The sequence below is a fragment of the Penaeus chinensis genome, chromosome 2 (genome assembly GCF_019202785.1).
Source record: "Penaeus chinensis breed Huanghai No. 1 chromosome 2, ASM1920278v2, whole genome shotgun sequence".
NCBI lineage: Eukaryota > Metazoa > Arthropoda > Malacostraca > Decapoda > Penaeidae > Penaeus > Penaeus chinensis.
In genome coordinates, this window is record NC_061820.1 from 31,724,163 (window position 1) to 31,739,162 (window position 15,000).

Below are 15,000 nucleotides of genomic sequence, written 5' to 3' on the forward strand. Positions count from 1 at the left end.
TATTAAGCCAACACCAATAATGATAAAAAGTAGTGATAATAACAATTTAAAAAAACAAGAAAGATCTGTGTGTGTGTGCAAAGAATAACCACACACGCAAAGTGAGAGCGAGACGGTGCAGCAAGACATACGAACACGGTGTATGCTACATATAATGTGGTTTGCAAGATGGAAGATATTAATGTAGGTGGGATTGTGGTCGGGGGTGTTGGTGGGTGAGGGGTGGGTGGGGGTGTTACAAGGACGGATTTTATCCCAGTCTTTTTGAAGACACAGGATCAATAAATTTGAATTTATTGCCTTGTCTCAAGCTTGGGTAATTTTTTTTATTCTTTCGCTTTGTTTTTCTTATGCGATATTTATCTTTTCTTTTCATTTCCTTTATTTTTCTGCCCGTTGCTGTTGTGAACAATCGATATAATTGTTTGAAAACGAGGTTAGAGCTCCTCGCTTTCATCTGTCTTATGGCACCAACAAACATATAAATCGGTTTTCCGACTAACACTATAGTGGAAACCTCGAACTCATTCAATAAAATGCATATATATATATTATTAACAAAAACGATAAAATAGAAAATAAATAATTCAAATTGATTGATATAAATCATACTCATATCAGTATACCAAACACTTTAAATTCACACATTGTCTTTAATGGGTAAATTCATTTTAAAAATGCATCGTTACATTTCTCTTATATTCGTTAAACAGTACTAAAACAAAACAAAAATACACAACCAAGCACCAAATTTCTTTCTTTTAAATATATAGAACTATAGCTAACACCTCCCGTCGCTGGAGACGAGGAAACAGACAATGGAAAAAGGAGAGAAACTTAAAAAGAAAAAAAAAATCTGTCGATTCTGGACTAAAGACATATTTCTTTAGATAACTTCATATGCACTTAAATATCTAGATACACGCCTAGATATCTATCCTCCTTTTCCCACTTCCCATATCCATGCTTTTGGCGACGGGAGGGGATGTAAAAAATACGGGTTGGTTAGACCAAAGGCATGAATCGGCAGGTCACAACATGCCTGGGCCGAGCCGTCTGCCCTGGGCTTGGCGGAGGTCCAGGCCGGAGACAGAGGCCCGAAGGCACAAGCGTCGTTTGCCGTCACGCCCCAGGAGATGTCCCCTAAATCCCGAGACGCAAGGGCAAACGGAACGCTTGCTAAGAACTACTCTTTGTTTCTATTTTTTTCTTTTGCGTTAAAAGTTGAACACTGTGATAAAAATATATATTTTTATATATGTTGTATATAATATGTGTGTGTATATTATCCCTTTCGAGTTAAAAAGTTTCCCACTAATAGTACAGAAAGCACAGACTATTGTCTTCGTTCGTTTTGATTGAGAAAAAATGCTACAGTCTTATTCTAGATTATAAAAATAAGTAAAAATGGCATGGGATGTAACAACTTCAAAAGCACTTCGTCGAAATGTCACATACAAGAATATTACAGCTGCTCTGCATATCATCTTTAAGTGTATACCCTTTTTCTTACTTTTTGAAGTAATCACAGCTTAAGCATTTCCTACTGTAGAAACACTGGAGAATCAGTCTTAAGGCAGTCAACATCACAGGTTAAATGAGCATTACTGTGCAAAAATAAAAGGAATCATTAATATCTAACATGACCTTTTACTTGGACCATGTAAGGCGGTTTGTCTTCATAGATTAAACGGTTTTTCAAATTAAGTCCATTTGTTTACGGAAGTCTCACACTCACTCAACTATGGGGAGGTAAAACTTGTGCTCCTTGGGTTTGGGTGGGTGTTCCTTTGGTTTGTAGTTCGAGGCACGGGTGTCAAGCAGGGAGGCGGGGCACGGAGTCACGATCTGCCACTCTCCCCGCCGAGTGATGGTGGCGTCCCTCCAGGGGTCGTACTCGGAGTGGAAGGTGATCGAAGACGCGTTGCCACGCCCTCTCGTCACTCGCTGCTCTACGCGGTTGGTGGCAGTGCTGCTGGAGGACACTCGCCTCTGTTCGTTCTGTTGCTGATGGTTGGCGGACCACTTGCGATATTCTTCTTGGCTGCTGCCGGCGATGTGTGAGGAATGGGTGGCGCCATGGGACGCGGAGGAGGAGGAAGAGGCATCTACCTTGGTGCTGCCTCGGAGGTCTAGAGCTTCTGCTTGTCGTAGGGACGAAGCCATCTCTCGTGTTGTGGCTGTGGATTCTCCTTTATTGATTTCAAGACCTAAATTGATGTTGCTCTTAGATGTGGAATGTTTCATACCTGTAGAACGTGAGGTTGTTTCCATCTTACTGGAATCCTCAGCTAAGAAAAAGAGGATTGGTTATGGCGACCACGACCAGTAGGCGTTGTTGCTGGTGTGGGAGATTTTTCCTTTGTCCCTCTGGCATGGGATGTACTCAGCGAAGAAGCTTCAAGCTTGGCCTCAGCAGATGATATCTTACGTTCTTCAGTAGTGGACTTAACACTGGTAGCCCTGGACTCGGCACGTGTGGCTGACTTTGTTTCTCGGCTTTCTTTGGTTATGATTCGGGTGACTTTACGCCCATCAGCTGTGTATGACTCGACTGTCCTCACATCTTTGTTAGTGTTTGTGTCACTCTTTGCCGAACTGGACTTCTGAATTGAGGATGATTCTTCTGTCTTGGAGGTTACGGATTCCGATGCTAATTTAGTTGCCATGGATTCTCCAGATTTCAGAACTACAGTGTCACGTCGGATCTTACCACTACTTCCAGCTACACTAACTTGTGATTGCTGAACCTCTGCTTTCCCATTAACAACTGCACTCTCTCTTCTGGATCCTGTAAACTCTCCTTCGAGTTTCAGACTGTCTTCATATTTCGTGGGTGAGGCTCTGTCTCCTTTGCCTGAAGACGATTGTCGCCGACCTTCAAAGTCTCCTTCCATCTTCAGGTTGTCGGGATAGCGCTTCTGAGGTAGCCGTTCACCTGCTCCTGGACTACCTTTGGGACGACCCGCAAAGTCACCTTCGACCTTGAGGTTATCAGGGTATCTTTTCTGTGGCAGTCTTTCACCAGCACCTGGACTTTCTTTGGGTTTACCCTCAAAGCTTCCATCTAGCTTAAGGTTATCTGGGTACCGCTTCTGAGGAAGTCTTTCCCCGGTTCCAGGGCTTTCTTTTGTACGTCCATCCATACTCCCTTCCATCTTGAGATTGTCAGGATGCCTCTTCTGAGGAAGACGTTCACCCTTTCCAGGGGATCCTCTTCTCCTGCCTTCGAAGTCACCCTCCATTTTGAGATTATCATCATATTTGTATGGTGGTGGCCGTTCTCCAACTCCAGGTCCTTCTTTAGGTCTGCCTTCAAAGGGCCCCGTCACACTCAAGTTATCTTTTGGCTTTTTCACATCTGCTCGGTCTCCTTTAATAGGGCTAATGTTCGGAGATTGTGCATAGAACTCTCCTTCCATCTTCAGGTTGTCTTCATGTTTCTTGACTTGTGCTCGTTCGCCCTTTACTTTGAAAGTTTCATTTCTTTTCACACCATCTTTAGTAGGTGTACTTGTCCTCTGGAATCCTTCGAAAGTCCCTTCCATTTTCAGATGATCTTCGTGTTTTCGGATTTCAACTCGTTCTCCTTTGAAGGTTGCTGCACTCTTTCTCCTTCCTTCGAAAGAGCCTTCCATTTTCAGTGAATCTTCATGCTTCTTTATCTCAGCTCTTTCACCTTTCACAACCGACGAGGTTTCCTTCGTTATCTCAAGCTTTCCTTCCATCTTCAAATTGTCTTCATGTTTCTTTATCTCAGCTCGCTCACCTTTTGTCACAGCAGACTTCCGAGTGGTTCTAAACTCACCCTCTGTCTTCAGGTTATCCTTAGGCTTCTTCACATCTGCCCTTTCACCCTTGGCAGCTGCAGCAGATTTCCTTCGCCCTTCAAACGATCCTTCCATTTTCAATGTATCTTCATGCTTCTTGATATGTGCTCTTTCTCCCCTTCCAATGCTCTCTTCTCTTGTAAAGCTCATGTCACCCTCAAGTTTTAATGAATCTTCATGCCTTTTGATAGTCGCTCGTTCACCCTTGACTACAGAAGTTCTCTTTTCAATATTCATGTCACCCTCCATTTTTAGATTGTCCTTGTGTTTCTTTACTTCTGCCCGTTCTCCTCGCAGGACTGCAGACTTTTTCTTTCCTTCGAATTCTCCATCGATTTTAAGGCTGTCCTTATGTTTCTTTATCTCTGCTCTCTCTCCTTTGGTCACCATTTCTTTCTTAGTGATCAACATGTCTCCCTCCATTTTCAAGGTATCCTCATACTTGTGAGTTGTGGCTCTTTCTCCTTTAGTAGCAAATGTCTTCTTTGTTATTTCTAAATCTCCTTCCATCTTTAAGTTGTCTGCATGTCTGCTGATCTCTGCCCTTTCTCCTCTTGTAGCAGCTTCTTCACGAATGAATGTCATGTCACCTTCCATTTTCAAGTTGTCAGTGTGTTTCTGAATTTCTGCACGCTCACCTCGTTTAACTGCAGATACATGTCGACCCTCAAAGCTGCCTTCCATCTTCAGAGAATCTTCGTGTTTCTTGATGGAAGCTCTCTCTCCCCTCAGTGGACTCTCATCGAGTGGTTTCCCTTCAAAGGTACCTTCCATCTTCAGATTATCTGGATGTTTCTTGACAGGGGCACGCTCTCCTCGTGGTGCTTCTTCTGTGGGCTTTCCCTCAAATTCTCCAACAGGTTTAAGGTGATCGGGATGGCGTACAATGGATGCTCGATCTCCCTTAAGAGGTGCTGACTCATGTGGACGTCCAGTAAAATCTCCTTCAAGGTGGAGATTATCACTGTGTTTCTTTATTTCAGCTCGAACACCCTTATGGATCTTGTATGCATCCTTTTGCAATGTCTCAAGGTGATATTTTCCTTCAATAGTCAGATTGTCTTTGTGCTTGACTGCTTGAGAGCGCTGTACCTGATGAAGCTGGTAGTCATCAGTGAAATGTGTTTTACCAATGAACTCCCCTTCTTGTTTCAAATTGTCTGATTGCCTGTACACCTCCTGACGCACTCCACTTACAACTGGATAATCATAGTGTGTACTTGATTGGCCAAGCCAGTCACCTTCCATGTGCAGATTATCTTCTAGCTTCCTAATATGGGCTCTGTCACCAATAAGAGGCTGTTGATCTCTTGGCCGTCCCATGAAATCTCCTTCTGGCCTGAGATTGTCAGGATGTTTCTTGACTGGAGCTCTTTCACCACGAGGAGCATCACCAGGAGTAGGAGCATAGAAGTCTCCATCCATTCGAAGATTGTCAGGATGTTTCTTGACTGGAGCTCTCTCTGCATATGGAGCATCTTCGCGAGGCTTTCCTTCAAAGTCTCCAACCATTCTAAGATTGTCAGGATGTTTCTTGATTGGAGCCCTTTCACCACGAGGAGCATCTCCATGAGTTGGAGCATAGAAATCTCCATCCATTCGAAGGTTGTCAGGATGTTTCTTGACTGGAGCTCTCTCTCCATATGGAGCATCTTCACGAGGCTTTCCTTCAAAGTCTCCATCCATTCGAAGATTGTCAGGATGTTTCTTGATTGGAGCCCTTTCACCACGAGGAGCATCTCCAGGAGTTGGAGCATAGAAATCTCCATCCATTCGAAGGTTGTCTGGATGTTTCTTGACTGGAGCTCTCTCTGCATATGGAGCATCTTCACGAGGCTTTCCTTCAAAGTCTCCAACCATTCTAAGGTTGTCAGGATGTTTCTTGATTGGAGCCCTTTCACCACGAGGAGCATCTCCAGGAGTTGGAGCATAGAAATCTCCGTCCATTCGAAGGTTGTCAGGATGTTTCTTGACTGGAGCTCTCTCTCCATATGGAGCATCTTCACGAGGCTTTCCTTCAAAGTCTCCAACCATTCTAAGGTTGTCAGGATGTTTCTTGATTGGAGCCCTTTCACCACGAGGAGCATCTTCTGGGGTTGGAGCATAGAATTGTCCATCCATTCTAAGATTATCTTCATGTTTCTTTACAGATACCCTTTCACCAATTTTAACCTCTTCATATTCTTTGCCAATAAATTCTCCTACCATATGAAGGTTGTCTTCTCTACGTACAATTTCTGCTCTTTCACCTCGAGTATAAACGTGTTCTTCTTCCTTTCCCTCGAATTTCCCAGTCATGCGAAGGTTGTCTGGATGACGTTTTACAGGTGCTCTTTCACCTTTTGGTGCATCCTCTGGAGTTGGAGCATAGAAGTCACCATCCATTCGAAGGTTGTCAGGATGTCTCCTCACTGGAGCCCTCTCACCCACAGTGACTTGTTCATGTTCTTTGCCAATGAATTCTCCTTCCATCCTCAGATTGTCTTCTCGGCGAACAACATCAACCCTCTCTCCCCGCTTGAATATAAATTCCTCTTCTTTGCCAATAAACTCACCAGTCATTTGTAAGTTATCAGGATGACGTTTCACTGGTGCTCTCTCACCACGTGGTGCATCTTCAGGTTTTGGAGCATAGAAATCTCCATCCATTCGGAGATTGTCTGGGTGTTTCTTGACTGGTGCTCTCTCTGCATATGGAGCATCTTCACGAGGCTTTCCTTCAAAATCTCCTACCATTCTAAGATTGTCAGGATGCTTCTTGATTGGAGCCCTTTCACCACGAGGAGCATCTCCAGGAGTTGGAGCATAGAAGTCACCATCCATCCGAAGATTGTCTGGGTGTTTCTTCACTGGAGCTCTCTCCGCATATGGAGCATCTTCACGAGGCCTTCCTTCGAAATCTCCAACCATTCTAAGATTATCAGGATGTTTCTTGACTGGAGCCCTTTCACCACGTGGAGCATCCTCAGGGGATGGAGCATAGAAGTCTCCATCCATTCGAAGATTGTCTGGGTGTTTCTTGACTGGAGCTCTCTCTGCGTATGGAGCATCTTCACGAGGCTTGCCTTCAAAGTCTCCAACCATTCTAAGATTGTCAGGATGCTTCTTGATTGGAGCCCTTTCACCACGAGGAGCATCTCCAGGAGTTGGAGCATAGAAATCTCCGTCCATTCGAAGGTTGTCAGGATGTTTCTTGACTGGAGCTCTCTCTCCATATGGAGCATCTTCACGAGGCTTTCCTTCAAAGTCTCCAACCATTCTAAGGTTGTCAGGATGCTTCTTGATTGGAGCCCTTTCACCACGCGGAGCATCTCCAGGAGTAGGAGCATAGAAGTCTCCATCCATCCGAAGGTTGTCAGGGTGTTTCTTCACTGGCGCTCTCTCTGCGTATGGAGCATCTTCACGAGGCTTTCCTTCAAAGTCTCCAACCATTCTGAGATTGTCAGGATGCTTTTTAATTGGAGCCCTTTCACCACGAGGAGCATCTCCGGGAGTAGGAGCATAGAAGTCTCCATCCATTCGAAGATTGTCTGGGTGTTTCTTGACTGGAGCTCTCTCTGCGTATGGGGCATCTTCACGTGGCTTTCCTTCGAAGTCTCCAACCATTCTAAGATTGTCAGGATGTTTCTTGATTGCAGCCCTTTCACCACGAGGAGCATCTCCCGGAGTTGGAGCATAGAAGTCTCCATCCATCCGAAGGTTGTCTGGGTGTTTCTTAACTGGAGCTCTCTCTCCGTATGGAGCATCTTCACGAGGCCTTCCTTCAAAATCTCCAACCATTTTAAGATTATCAGGATGTTTCTTGACTGGAGCCCTTTCACCACGTGGAGCATCCTCAGGGGATGGAGCATAGAAGTCTCCATCCATACGAAGATTGTCAGGGTGTTTCTTGACTGGTGCTCTCTCTGCATATGGAGCATCTTCACGTGGCCTTCCTTCAAAGTCTCCAACCATTTTAAGATTGTCAGGATGTTTCTTGATTGGAGCCCTTTCACCACGAGGAGCATCTCCAGGAGTAGGAGCATAGAAGTCTCCATCCATTCGTAGATTGTCTGGGTGCTTTTTAACTGTGGCTCTCTCTGCATAAGGAGCTTCTTCGCGAGGCTTTCCTTCAAAGTCTCCAACCATTTTGAGATTGTCAGGATGTTTCTTGATGGGTGCTCTTTCTCCTACTGTGACTTGCTCATATTCCTTTCCAATGAATTCTCCTTCCATACGTAGGTTATCTTCTCGGCGAACAACTTCCACTCTCTCTCCTCGCTTGATAGTGTATTCTTCTTCTTTACCAATAAAGTCTCCAGTCATACGTAGGTTATCTGGATGGCGTTTTACAGGCGCTCTTTCGCCTCGAGGAGCATCCTCAGGTGATGGTGCATAGAAGTCTCCATCCATTCGGAGATTGTCTGGGTGTTTCTTGACTGGAGCTCTCTCTGCATATGGAGCATCTTCACGAGGCCTTCCTTCAAAGTCTCCAACCATTTTAAGATTGTCAGGATGTTTCTTGATTGGAGCCCTTTCGCCACGAGGAGCATCTCCAGGAGTAGGAGCATAGAAGTCCCAGAGTAGGAGCATAGAAGTCTCCATCCATTCGAAGGTTGTCAGGATGTTTCTTGACTGGAGCTCTCTCTGCATATGGAGCATCTTCACGAGGCTTTCCTTCAAAGTCTCCAACCATTCTGAGATTGTCAGGATGTTTCTTGATTGGAGCTCTTTCACCACGAGGAGCATCTCCTGGAGTAGGAGCATAGAAGTCTCCATCCATACGAAGATTGTCAGGATGTTTCTTGACTGGAGCTCTCTCCGCATATGGAGCATCTTCACGAGGCCTACCTTCAAAGTCTCCAACCATCTTCAGATTGTCAGGATGCTTCTTGACTGGTGCTCTTTCACCTCGAGGAGCACCTTCTGGAGTAGGAGCATAGAAGTCTCCATCCATTCGAAGATTGTCTGGGTGTTTCTTTAGTGGAGCTCTCTCTGCATAAGGAGCATCTTCTCGAGGCTTTCCTTCAAAGTCTCCAACCATCTTAAGATTGTCAGGATGTTTCTTGATAGGGGCTCTTTCTCCTACTGTGACTTGTTCAATTTAAGATTGTCAGGATGTTTCTTGATTGGAGCCCTTTCGCCACGAGGAGCATCTCCAGGAGTAGGAGCATAGAAGTCTCCATCCATTCGAAGATTGTCTGGGTGCTTTTTAACTGGGGCTCTCTCTGCATATGGAACTTCTTCGCGAGGCTTTCCTTCAAAGTCTCCAACCATTCTAAGATTGTCCGGATGCTTCTTGACAGGAGCTCTTTCACCACGAGGAGCATCTTCAGGAGTAGGAGCATAGAAGTCTCCATCCATTCGAAGGTTGTCAGGATGTTTCTTGACTGGAGCTCTCTCTGCATATGGAGCATCTTCACGAGGCTTTCCTTCAAAGTCTCCAACCATTCTGAGATTGTCAGGATGTTTCTTGATTGGAGCTCTTTCGCCACGAGGAGCATCTCCTGGAGTAGGAGCATAGAAGTCTCCATCCATACGAAGATTGTCAGGATGTTTCTTGACTGGAGCTCTCTCCGCATATGGAGCATCTTCACGAGGCCTACCTTCAAAGTCTCCAACCATCTTCAGATTGTCAGGATGCTTCTTGACTGGTGCTCTTTCACCTCGAGGAGCACCTTCTGGAGTAGGAGCATAGAAGTCTCCATCCATTCGAAGATTGTCTGGGTGTTTCTTTAGTGGAGCTCTCTCTGCATAAGGAGCATCTTCACGAGGCTTTCCTTCAAAGTCTCCAACCATCTTAAGATTGTCAGGATGTTTCTTGATAGGGGCTCTTTCTCCTACTGTGACTTGTTCATACTCCTTACCAATGAATTCTCCTTCCATGCGAAGATTGTCCTCACGCCGAACAACTTCCACTCTCTCTCCTCGTTGGATTGTGTATTCTTCTTCCTTTCCAATGAAGTCTCCAGTCATGCGTAAGTTATCTGGATGACGTTTTACAGGTGCTCTCTCACCACGTGGTGCATCCTCTGGTGTTGGAGCATAGAAGTCTCCATCCATGCGAAGATTGTCTGGGTGTTTCTTGACTGGAGCTCTCTCAGCATAAGGAGCATCTTCACGAGGCTTTCCTTCAAAGTCTCCAACCATTCTAAGGTTATCAGGATGTTTCTTGATTGGAGCCCTTTCACCACGAGGAGCATCTCCAGGAGTAGGAGCATAAAAATCTCCATCCATTCGGAGGTTGTCAGGATGTTTCTTGACTGGAGCTCTCTCTGCATATGGAGCATCTTCACGAGGCTTTCCTTCAAAGTCTCCAACCATCTTAAGATTGTCAGGATGTTTCTTGATTGGAGCCCTCTCACCACGAGGAGCATCTCCAGGAGTAGGAGCATAGAAGTCTCCATCCATTCGAAGATTGTCTGGGTGTTTTTTAACTGGGACTCTTTCTGCATAAGGAGCATCTTCACGAGGCTTTCCTTCAAAATCTCCAACCATCTTAAGATTGTCAGGATGTTTCTTGACTGGAGCTCTTTCACCTCGAGGAGCACCTTCTGGGGTAGGAGCATAGAAATCTCCATCCATTCGGAGGTTGTCAGGATGTTTCTTGACTGGAGCTCTCTCTGCATATGGAGCATCTTCACGAGGCTTTCCTTCAAAGTCCCCGACCATTTTAAGATTGTCAGGATGTTTCTTGATTGGAGCCCTTTCACCACGAGGAGCATCTCCAGGAGTAGGAGCATAGAAGTCTCCATCCATGCGAAGATTGTCTGGGTGTTTCTTGACTGGAGCTCTCTCAGCATAAGGAGCATCTTCACGGGGCTTTCCTTCAAAGTCTCCAACCATCTTAAGATTGTCAGGATGTTTCTTGATTGGAGCCCTTTCACCACGAGGAGCATCTCCAGGAGTAGGAGCATAAAAATCTCCATCCATTCGGAGGTTGTCAGGATGTTTCTTGACAGGAGCTCTCTCAGCATAGGGAGCATCTTCACGAGGCTTTCCTTCAAAGTCTCCAACCATTTTGAGATTGTCAGGATGCTTCTTGACTGGAGCTCTTTCACCTCGAGGGGCATCTTCTGGGGTAGGAGCATAGAAGTCTCCATCCATTCGAAGGTTGTCAGGATGTTTCTTGACTGGAGCTCTCTGGGCATATGGAGCATCTTCACGAGGCCTTCCTTCGAAGTCTCCAACCATCTTAAGATTGTCAGGATGTTTCTTGACTGGAGCTCTTTCACCTCGAGGAGCACCTTCTGGGGTAGGAGCATAGAAATCTCCATCCATTCGGAGGTTGTCAGGATGTTTCTTGACTGGAGCTCTCTCTGCATATGGAGCATCTTCACGAGGCTTTCCTTCAAAGTCCCCGACCATTTTAAGATTGTCAGGATGTTTCTTGATTGGAGCCCTTTCACCTCGAGGAGCATCTCCAGGAGTAGGAGCATAGAAGTCTCCATCCATTCGAAGGTTGTCTGGGTGTTTCTTGACAGGAGCTCTCTCTGCATAAGGAGCATCTTCACGGGGCTTTCCTTCGAAGTCTCCAACCATCTTAAGATTGTCAGGATGTTTCTTGATTGGAGCCCTTTCACCACGGGGAGCATCTCCAGGAGTAGGAGCATAGAAGTCTCCATCCATTCGGAGGTTGTCAGGATGTTTCTTGACTGGAGCTCTCTCAGCATATGGAGCATCTTCACGAGGCCTTCCTTCAAAGTCTCCAACCATCTTAAGATTGTCAGGATGCTTCTTGACTGGAGCTCTTTCACCTCGAGGGGCATCTTCTGGGGTAGGAGCATAGAAGTCTCCATCCATTCGAAGGTTGTCAGGATGTTTCTTGACTGGAGCTCTCTGAGCATATGGAGCATCTTCACGAGGCTTTCCTTCGAAGTCTCCATCCATCTTAAGATTGTCAGGATGTTTCTTGACTGGAGCTCTTTCACCTCGAGGAGCACCTTCTGGGGTAGGAGCATAGAAATCTCCATCCATTCGGAGGTTGTCAGGATGTTTCTTGACTGGAGCTCTCTCTGCATATGGAGCATCTTCACGAGGCTTTCCTTCAAAGTCCCCGACCATTTTAAGATTGTCAGGATGCTTCTTGATTGGAGCCCTTTCACCACGAGGAGCATCTCCAGGAGTAGGAGCATAGAAGTCTCCATCCATTCGAAGGTTGTCGGGGTGTTTCTTGACAGGAGCTCTCTCAGCATAAGGAGCATCTTCACGGGGCTTTCCTTCGAAGTCTCCAACCATCTTAAGATTGTCAGGATGTTTCTTGATTGGAGCCCTCTCACCACGAGGAGCATCTCCAGGAGTAGGAGCATAGAAGTCTCCATCCATTCGAAGGTTGTCTGGGTGTTTCTTAACTGGAGCTCTCTCAGCATAAGGAGCATCTTCACGAGGCCTTCCTTCAAAGTCTCCAACCATTTTGAGATTGTCTGGATGCTTCTTGACTGGAGCCCTCTCCCCAATTGTTACCTGTTCATACTCTTTGCCGATAAACTCTCCCTCCATACGTAGATTGTCCTCACGTCGGACAACTTCCACTCTCTCTCCTCGCTTCACAGTGTATTCTTCTTCCTTGCCAATGAAGTCTCCGGTCATACGTAAGTTATCTGGATGACGTTTTACAGGTGCTCTCTCACCACGAGGTGCATCTTCAGGTGATGGTGCGTAGAAGTCCCCAACCATTCGAAGATTGTCAGGGTGTTTCTTGACTGGAGCTCTTTGTGCATAAGGAGCTTCTTGACGTGGTTTCCCTTCAAAATCTCCGACCATCTTAAGATTATCAGGATGTTTCTTGACTGGTGCCCTTTCTCCTACAGTGACCTGCTCATATTCCTTCCCTATAAACTCTCCTTCCATACGGAGATTGTCTTCACGCCTAACAACTTCTACTCTCTCTCCTCTTTTAATAGTATACTCTTCTTCTTTACCAATGAAGTCTCCTGTCATGCGAAGATTATCAGGATGTCGTTTAACAGGTGCTCTTTCTCCTCTGGGAGCATCTTCAGGTGTAGGAGCGTAGAAATCTCCATCCATACGAAGATTATCTGGGTGTTTCTTCACTGGAGCTCTTTCAGCATATGGAGCATCTTCACGAGGCTTTCCTTGGAAGTCTCCACCTAGCTTAAGGTTATCAGGATGTTTCTTGACTGGAGCTCTCTCACCACGAGGAGCATCTTCTGGGGTAGGAGCATAGAAGTCTCCATCCATACGCAGATTGTCAGGGTGTTTCTTGACAGGAGCTCTCTCAGCATATGGAGCATCTTCACGGGGCTTTCCTTGGAAGTCTCCACCTAGCTTAAGATTGTCAGGATGTTTCTTAACAGGAGCTCTTTCACCACGTGGTGCATCTTCTGGGGTGGGAGCATAGAAATCTCCATCCATTCGAAGATTGTCAGGGTGTTTCTTGACAGGAGCTCTCTCAGCATAAGGAGCATTTTCACGAGGCTTTCCTTCAAAGTCTCCAACCATCTTAAGATTGTCAGGATGTTTCTTGATTGGAGCCCTTTCACCACGAGGAGCATCTCCAGGAGTAGGAGCATAGAAGTCCCCATCCATTCGAAGATTGTCTGGATGCTTCTTGACAGGAGCTCTCTCTGCATATGGAGCATCTTCACGAGGCTTTCCTTGGAAGTCTCCACCTAGCTTAAGATTGTCAGGATGTTTCTTGACTGGAGCTCTTTCACCACGTGGTGCATCTTCTGGGGTGGGAGCATAGAAATCTCCATCCATTCGAAGATTGTCAGGGTGTTTCTTGACAGGAGCTCTCTCAGCATAAGGAGCATTTTCACGAGGCTTTCCTTCAAAGTCTCCAACCATCTTAAGATTGTCGGGATGCTTTTTAACAGGGGCCCTTTCTCCAATTGTTACTTGTTCATACTCTTTGCCAATAAATTCTCCCTCCATACGAAGATTGTCCTCACGTCGAACCACTTCAACTCTCTCACCTCGCTTGACAGTGTATTCTTCTTCCTTGCCAATGAAGTCTCCGGTCATGCGTAAGTTATCTGGATGACGTTTTACAGGAGCTCTCTCACCTCGAGGAGCATCTCCTGGAGTAGGAGCATAAAAGTCTCCATCCATACGAAGATTGTCTGGGTGTTTCTTGACAGGAGCTCTCTCAGCATATGGAGCATCTTCACGAGGCTTTCCTTCAAAGTCTCCAACCATTTTGAGATTGTCAGGATGCTTCTTGATTGGGGCTCTTTCTCCAATTGTTACTTGTTCATACTCTTTGCCAATAAACTCTCCCTCCATACGAAGATTGTCCTCACGTCGGACAACTTCCACTCTCTCTCCTCGCTTCACAGTGTATTCTTCTTCCTTGCCAATAAAGTCTCCAGTCATACGTAGATTATCTGGATGACGTTTTACAGGTGCTCTTTCACCTCGAGGAGCATCTCCTGGAGTAGGAGCATAAAAGTCTCCATCCATACGAAGATTGTCTGGGTGTTTCTTGACAGGAGCTCTCTCTGCATAAGGAGCATCTTCACGTGGCTTTCCTTCAAAGTCTCCAACCATTTTGAGATTGTCAGGATGCTTCTTGACTGGGGCTCTTTCTCCAATTGTTACCTGTTCATACTCTTTGCCAATAAATTCTCCTTCCATTCGGAGATTGTCCTCACGACGCACAATTTCAACTCTCTCTCCTCGCCTGGTAATGTATTCTTCTTCCTTACCAATAAAATCTCCAGTCATGCGTAAGTTATCTGGATGACGTTTTACTGGGGCTCTCTCACCACGAGGAGCATCTTCAGGAGTTGGGGCATAGAAGTCTCCATCCATTCGAAGATTGTCCGGGTGTTTCTTCACAGGAGCTCTTTCAGCATATGGAGCATCTTCACGAGGCTTTCCTTGGAAGTCTCCACCTAGCTTAAGATTGTCAGGATGTTTCTTAACAGGAGCTCTTTCTCCACGTGGAGCATCTTCAGGACCAGGGGCATAAAAGTCTCCATCCATTCGAAGATTGTCTGGGTGTCTTTTTACTGGTGCTCTTTCACCTACAATAACTTTCTCATACTCCTTACCTATGAATTCTCCTTCCATGCGCAAGTTGTCCTCACGCCGGACAACCTCTACTCTTTCTCCACGTATAATTCTGTAATCTTCTTCTTTTCCTTGGAAATCTCCAGTCATCTTAAGGTTGTCAGGGTGGCGTTTAACAGGGGCTCTTTCCCCTCTTGGAGCTTCACCTGGTTTT

General features: G+C 45.8%; 1 protein-coding gene across 1 annotated transcript in view; it reads right to left on the reverse strand.

The window, feature by feature from the left end:
- The window catches only part of LOC125034645, a 72,899-nt gene that overhangs the window by 496 nt on the left and 57,403 nt on the right, over positions 1-15,000 (reverse strand). Inside the window, 4 exon segments of the mRNA XM_047626550.1 lie at positions 1-2,289; positions 2,292-8,390; positions 8,422-8,853; positions 8,913-15,000. The exon segment at positions 1-2,289 is cut by the window's left edge and continues 496 nt beyond it; the exon segment at positions 8,913-15,000 is cut by the window's right edge and continues 1,648 nt beyond it. Of these exon segments, the coding sequence (XP_047482506.1) occupies positions 1,735-2,289; positions 2,292-8,390; positions 8,422-8,853; positions 8,913-15,000 (13,174 nt within the window). The 3' untranslated portion in view covers positions 1-1,734.